Source organism: Ranitomeya variabilis, chromosome 8, assembly GCF_051348905.1.
Source record: "Ranitomeya variabilis isolate aRanVar5 chromosome 8, aRanVar5.hap1, whole genome shotgun sequence".
NCBI classification, from domain to species: domain Eukaryota; kingdom Metazoa; phylum Chordata; class Amphibia; order Anura; family Dendrobatidae; genus Ranitomeya; species Ranitomeya variabilis.
Genome location: NC_135239.1, coordinates 168,692,719 through 168,699,901, shown reverse-complemented (window position 1 = coordinate 168,699,901; position 7,183 = coordinate 168,692,719). Strand labels below are relative to the sequence as shown.

Genomic DNA, 7,183 nt, shown 5'->3' with positions numbered 1-7,183 from the left:
TGTGGTCATAGTGTGTGCATGCTGTGTCTCTTGTAGTAGCATGTGTCCATGCTGTGTCCCGGGAGGTAGCGATGTGTGTTTGCAATGTATGCATGCTGAATCTCTTGTGGTAGTGATGTGTGCATTTAAGCAGATAGCCTCTGAAAGACACATTACAAAAAGATGTAAAAAGTCACAGCATCTAAATAGTGGAAGACTCATCAAAAGAGATGAAATTGATGATTTTTTATTATATATATTTTACATATACTGTACAGTGACACCATCTGTGAGATAATCTTTCTGAATGATCTAAGTTGGAAGAAACAACAGCCAAAATTTTCATTTTACAAATTTTTCGATCTCCACTTTTCATGGCAGAGAAGGCAGCACTACAGAAATAACCGATGATATCTGAGCTATTGTTTCTCTAAGGCCGGAGTCACACTACAGCAAGATACGGCCGAGTCTCGCAGGTTAAAAACAAGCTCTGACACCGGCACTCCGGAGCGGAGCGTGCAGCTCCATGTATTGCTATGCGGCTGCACGCTCCGCTCTGGAGTGCCGGTGTCAGAGCTTGTTTTTAACCTGCGAGACTCAGCCGTATCTCACTGTGTGTGATCCCGGCCTAAGGCTGCCGTCACACTAGCAGTATTTGGTCAGTATTTTACTGTACATCAGTATTTGTAAGCCAAAACCAGGAGTGGAACAATTAGAGGAAAAGTATAACAGAAACATATGCACCACTTCTGTATTTAACACCCACTCCTGGTTTTGGCTTACAAATACTGATGTAAAATACTGACCAAATACTGCTAGTGTGACGGCAGCCTAACTCCCAAAGAAAGGAATGGGAGTAATGGAAACCACTTATCTTGCTGCGATACATAGTTTCTGTAACCCCAATTCGCTTCTATGAATATCGTAGATAAATTATTCAATACGGTATTCTTAGGGTACATGCACACCATCAGTAATTGCTGCGGGTTGGATGCTGCGTACTTGTGCAGCGGCCAGAGGTTATAGTATAGTGGATGGGATATCAAGAAATCCCATGTCCACTATGAGTGCACCAACGCCCACGGCTCACCTGCGGATACAGACATGCGGCGCGCCTTTCCAGGCCGCAGCAGTTTTCCTGCTACCACCCTGATTTTTGGTGCTGAAAAAAATGCTGCAAATCTGCCACGTGTGAACACACCCCTAAGCTGTATATCATGTTTCTCCTGCCTTTACTATAAAACGTAAATGTGGATCTGTCATTAAACGGTATAAAAGCAGCATAGTTACGAGTCCGGCATATTCATCAGGTTAGTTCCCTTACCACGGATCGCACGGTCTGGTGACAGATCCACCTTTTACTACACTTTCTCCAATATTTCTTTTCTTGGAAGAGGAATCGTAATATTTCAGCAATCAATGCCTTGTAAACATTGTTCAGATTGTGTAAAGATTTCGCCGCAGTTATCTCACATCCAGCCCTGTTACTGTAGCTATCAAGGTTTACAGCAACAATTTTTTACTCTCAGAAAATTAATCACCAAAGTGCAAAAAAAGGGTAGCACCTGTTCAGATTAGTAGAGAGGCTACTCCAGAAATCTGTACAACGTGAGTCCCCATGTGCAGGCTCGGACAGGCCCATAGGGTAACAGGGGAATCCCCTGGTGGGCCCCTGTTCAGATCTGGACCCCAACCCAATTATATGGGCATTATTTGGCATAATTCAATTGACTCACTCTGTACATAAAAACAGCATATCATCACTCATTAACCCAGTTTATTATATAGAGATATAGGTACATTTGTGAATGAGGATAGTGTAATATTTGTATGCAGGTGAAAAGTGGGCCCCCACAGTCAATGTTATCGGTGGGCCCTTAGCACCCCAGTCCGACACTGTCCATGTCCTCGCGCTTTCATTTACGGAAAGTAGCATTTGCATGTTGCTCTGGTACAGAAGGTTTATCATTCACTGTCCAGATCAGGGGAGCTTTAACTTAATAAATCTGGCTACAGTAATTTGACCACAAAACATGTCCTAATAATACTTCATATCTAGATGCTCAAAAAACAAAAAATATGTTAAAAGCATACAGAAAAGTGCTCAACTGTGCATATTGCCATTTGGGGTTTCCTTGTTCATGGGTCTCGTTGTCATCAAAACCATCATATGTATGGAGCAAATACTGGGCAAGACACTCTCTAAAAAAATCCTCCTTAAAAATGCAAAACTCAAAAACTTTCAATCTTTTTGTTCGGTTTTTGGAGCAGAAACTCAGTGTGCACATACCCTTACATAACTAAATCAAAGTTTCTGGTGTACAGCATAAATTTTGCGCTTTATACCTTTTGCGTCAGGACAAGTTATCTCATGTTTGTTCTCAGTGATGTCAGATTACACAGTTATCAGCAAATCAGCAAACACTTTGTCCTCAATTAATCATTTGCATATTTTTAAGTGACTTTTTCTTTACGTTGTTTGCACCAAATACCTCAACAGGTTGATACATTTTATGCAAAAATCAAAGAGGTTTTTTTAGACTTTTTTAGGCTGCATTTCCAAGATGAGTGTTTGCTGAATTTTTTACACCATTTTGTCACCTATTAGGTTACTTGCATTTTTCTCTATTGCGCTTTTGAGTGCCTTTTTTTCAGACGTGTTTTTATCACATTTTTGACTTTTGCTTTAGTGTATTATGTTTTAAATAAAACTGATTTTTTTTTTTAATACTTCCCGGTATTTTGCCTTGACAGAACTTTACTGAACCAGTCGTGTGCAGATTACATGTTTTCAGTGCATTTCCAAAGCAAAAACAGATTAAAACACGTTTTTTTTAAATCTTTCGGCCTTTCCACATTTAATGCAAGTCCATAGAGAAAATCCGTACATAAAACGTAACGTACTCGCAAAAGAAATTGTCATGTTGTAGATTTTAAAAATGCACCGCAGGACAGTGAAAGCACAGTGGGCATGAGACTTCTATAAATTTTATCCACTTTGTTGGAACTTTTAGACGTTGCATTTTAGATGTTGCATTATTTGCACTGAGCGTCAAAAACTCATCAATGGACCTTAACCTAGGAGTCAAAATCTGCATTAAAATGTAGACAACACCTCTATGATTTGCTCAAAAATTACTCCGCGGAGGTGGGGACTGGAATACTCAAGCAAAAATGTAGCCTTTTTTTTTTTAAGTTTCAAAATGATGAATTGGCTGCAAATATTTGAGTAACAAAAAATATGCCCACCATAGCGAACAAACAAAAATTACAAACAGGTAGAAAATAGACAAAATTGGCACAACATAAAAAAAGAATTTTGCAAAAAAAATAAAACGTCTATAAAAAAGAAAAACAAGATGAAAAATAGCCAAAAATGCAATAGTGAATAATGACCTTAATACCAGTAGGAAGCAATTTTCTCTTGTTAGTGTTGACAGGAGCTGAAGCTATGCAGTGGTAGCAGGAACATCTGAACATTACTGCCTGGAGGGGACCGAAAGTCCCTTGTCATAGATGAAGACAGTTTTCTAAAAAAAAAAGCATGCTAGCTAGGGGCCCCATTACAGTCTTGGGTCTCAAGACTAATGCATGAGTTTTGACTTAAAGACTAACCCTCATTTCCATTTTTAGTTAATAAATGAATCATTTGCACAAAAATAAGCAACGTTGTAGTATATCTCATCAGAGAAATCTGCTTCTTTCTCCGCTAGGATTCAGCGTTCATTTCCAAAATTCTTAATTCACAGGTAAAATCTGTATTTAGCGAAGACAAATTGTTACATTGCTGAGATAGGAGGTGACAGTTGGTGCTCATAAGATTTTATGTAGACAGGAGGGGGAGGAGTAAAGTGGAGCTCCGCCTCTAACTCCTCCCTCCCTCTACCCCAGTAATGTAGAAATAAGTTTTCACTGAACACAGATTTTACTCGTGAATTGAGAATTTTAAAATGAAGAATCATTCATGGTGGAATAAGAAGCAATTCCTCTAATAAGATATATTACAAAGTTTCTTATTTTCATATGTAGTATTGATTAATGGAATAAAAATTAAAACTGTGTGTTTATTCACTAACTACCTAAATGTGATTGCAGTGTATTCTTGTTTCTTATAGCCACTTATAAAGAGAAAAATGGAATACTTTTTTTTTAAACTGATCCACTAAGGTATTTAAAATACAAGGGCTTTTACTTTGTGCCGTGCGCTCCCTTTAAACCTGTTTTACTAGTATTTCTTCTTGTTGATCACACCACGCAGTTAGTGCGCACATGCTCGGAAACTCTCCCCGTGTATATACCATTCCTTGTGCCATATATCTGGTAGGGACAGAGCAGGGTTTAGTTTAGTGCACTTTTTAATAGTAATCGGTCATGTCCCTAAAAAATGCTATTTACCTGCAGATATAGGGGTAATCTGCAGGCAAGCAACATTTAAATCCTACCTGCCTGCCTTCCTGTATCAGCGGCTAAAGGGAGAAGATGAAGTTATATTCTCCCTGCAGCTGCTCGCTTCCTCTCATTGTTCAATGCAGGGGGATGTAATCACTCCTCTGAGTAGGCTGTTAATTAATGTACTGGGGGATGACTACAGCTGAGCTCGCTGTGTAACAGTTCCTTGCACCGAGTCCAAAGAGTGGAAGAGAGCAACTGTAGGGCTCAGGGGATATAACCATTTTTAAACCCAGACAAGACAAAAGAAGAATCAACGCCTTCAAAATGTGGTGCTGGAGAAGGATGATATCAATACCATGGATGGCAAGAACAAATAACAAATCAATTTTGGAACAAATCAAGCCAGACATGTCACTGGAATCAAGGATCACCAAGCTACAACTTGCCTATTTTTGACACATCATACGAAGAGAGCAATCACTGGAGGAGGACATCATGATCAGAAGGATAGAAGGAACAAGACGAAGAGGAAGACTATCAACATGATGGCTTGACACTATCAAGATAATGGTGGAGAAGAGCCTGGTGGACCTGCCTAGGTTTGCCCAAGATCAATCTTCCATCAAGTCGCCATGGCTTGAGTTAAAGCTGAAGAACATTAATATATACAGTATATCATACTCCAGCTGGCCGCTAACTTATTGCATTCACCTACCAGTTTATATTTTTGGCATTTGCAAGTTTATTGGTACCTCTGAATGTAAACATAGAACCAATCAATCTTATAAAAGTAACCGTTGTTTTAATTTTTACTTCATAAATCAATAAAATATGAAAACAGCAAACTTTCTAATATATCTTACCAGAGAAAGCTGATTCTTTTACCTTCTGGATTAAGTATTCAATGCATGGGTAAAATATGTATTCAGTAAAGACTGATGTTCCAATTTTGAGATATGAGATGACAGCGGGAGCTTTTACACTTTCAATGGGCAAGGGGGGGGAAGTTACATTTCTCCATAGAACTTTATGAGAAACTAACTCATCTACATCAGTTATGGCAAAATCTGAACTCGCTGAAGACAGATTTTACCCATGAATTTTGAGAATGAATGATCAGTACTGGTGGAGAAAGAAGCAGATTTCTCTGATAAGATGTATTACAAAGTTTCCTATTTTCATATGTACTATTGATTGATCAATGAAAGAACAATTAAAAAGTTACTATTGTTAAATGTTCTATATATCAAATTATATTCATTGGGTAAGTAAAAGAAAACAAAAATCAAGAGCTAACCTGCAGGCTCCATGCCTGTAACCTATGGTTTTTTTTTTTTAAATTGAACCAATACAGGAATTTGAAAGACTAGCTCACCCTTCTCATTGATTATCATTTTATGCATTTTTTACTCATTATTAAAGTGATCAGATTTTTTTTTTAGGTTTGCATTATTCTTAAGAGTCTAATGACGGAAATCCTGCCAAATCCTTAAACATATTGTACCCCATTTGCCACCAGCTCCACAGTCAGGGCCATTTTCGCTGTCGCCCGTCTGCATATATTATCGAAAATATTGTTAGAACAGATGAAATTAATCTATATTTCTGGTACACCTGGTCATATCACTAAACATACAGAGCTCATGAAAAGGGCTTCTACCACTACTTTTTCACAATCCCTTTAATTGAATTTCATGGGAAAACTCTATTTTGTTATCACTTTCCCATCTGCAATAAATATATATACAAGTTTGCTCCATTCTTTTGGGTTGTTTCCATGCTTCAGGATATCGTGCATTTGTCTTGCTTTGTTTTTTCACTTTTAGTGGAGACTGGACTGATGTTACCTGTTGGGAGGAAGGCAAAAATAATATTACCTATAGATGTAGCAATATGTATATGCAACAAAGTGGACGTAATGTGATAAAACAATATTTCCATTGGTGGCTCACTTTTCCTGTATCATCTGCTTTCAACTCAATTACGTCAGCGCGGGAAAAGTTCTAACGGTGCTCGTGCTGACGTCATTAAGTTGAACGGAGTTCATTGGCTCTGAACTCCGATGACCTTTTTGACGGTATCACAAGCGTGAAAACTTGCTCGCGGTGACGTCAGTGAGATGAAAGGAGTTGATTGGCTATGAACCCCGCTCAACTTTACCACGTCACCCCGAGGCGATGAGCGAGCACGGATCTCTGCTGGATCGTAAGCTGTATAGTCACATCATGCAATAATTCAACCTGATATCAGAACTAGGCGCTTTGTGAGACAATTTTATTACTATCTTCGCATCGGACAGGTGAGGAATATGGTTGTTTATTATTTTAATTCTTTTACAGCAGACATTGGCTTCAGCGGATGAGGCGTTGAGGTGAGTATACGTGTGTTTCTTAAATTTAGAGTCAATTAAGGGGTCTGTGTCATTAGTCCAAATAAAAGACTTTATTCTGTTATTTTGTTTGACAATTTGACTATGGGGATAGTAATGGGGGTGTATTATAGATGCCTCTCCATTACTAAAACCCTGGGCTTGATATCTGCTGTCATTACAAAGCTGACATCAACCCCAATACTATCACCCCACCAGGGCAAATGGGAGAGGGGGGCTAAGTGCCACAATTGGTGAATCTTATGTATGTGCCTTTTCAGGGGTGGTTGAGAGCTGATGTTTTTAGTCTGGGAGGGGGCCAATATCCATGGCCCCTTCCTAGGCTATTAATATCAGCCGGCAGCTGTCTGTTTAGACTTTGTGGGTTATCATTTATAGGGGAGCCCTAAGTAATTTTTTTTTGGGGGGTCCCCCATTTTAACT

At 38.8% G+C, this 7,183-nt stretch overlaps 1 protein-coding gene across 1 annotated transcript in view; it reads right to left on the bottom strand.

Annotated features, from left to right (window-relative positions):
* Positions 1–5,100: 5,100 nt before the first annotated feature.
* Positions 5,101–7,183, bottom strand: part of FAM83F (family with sequence similarity 83 member F) — a 44,766-nt gene continuing 42,683 nt past the window's right edge. Inside the window, exon 5 of the mRNA XM_077277412.1 lies at positions 5,101–6,218. Coding sequence (XP_077133527.1) covers positions 6,154–6,218 — 65 coding nt within the window. The 3' untranslated portion in view covers positions 5,101–6,153. The remainder of the gene's footprint in view (positions 6,219–7,183) is intronic.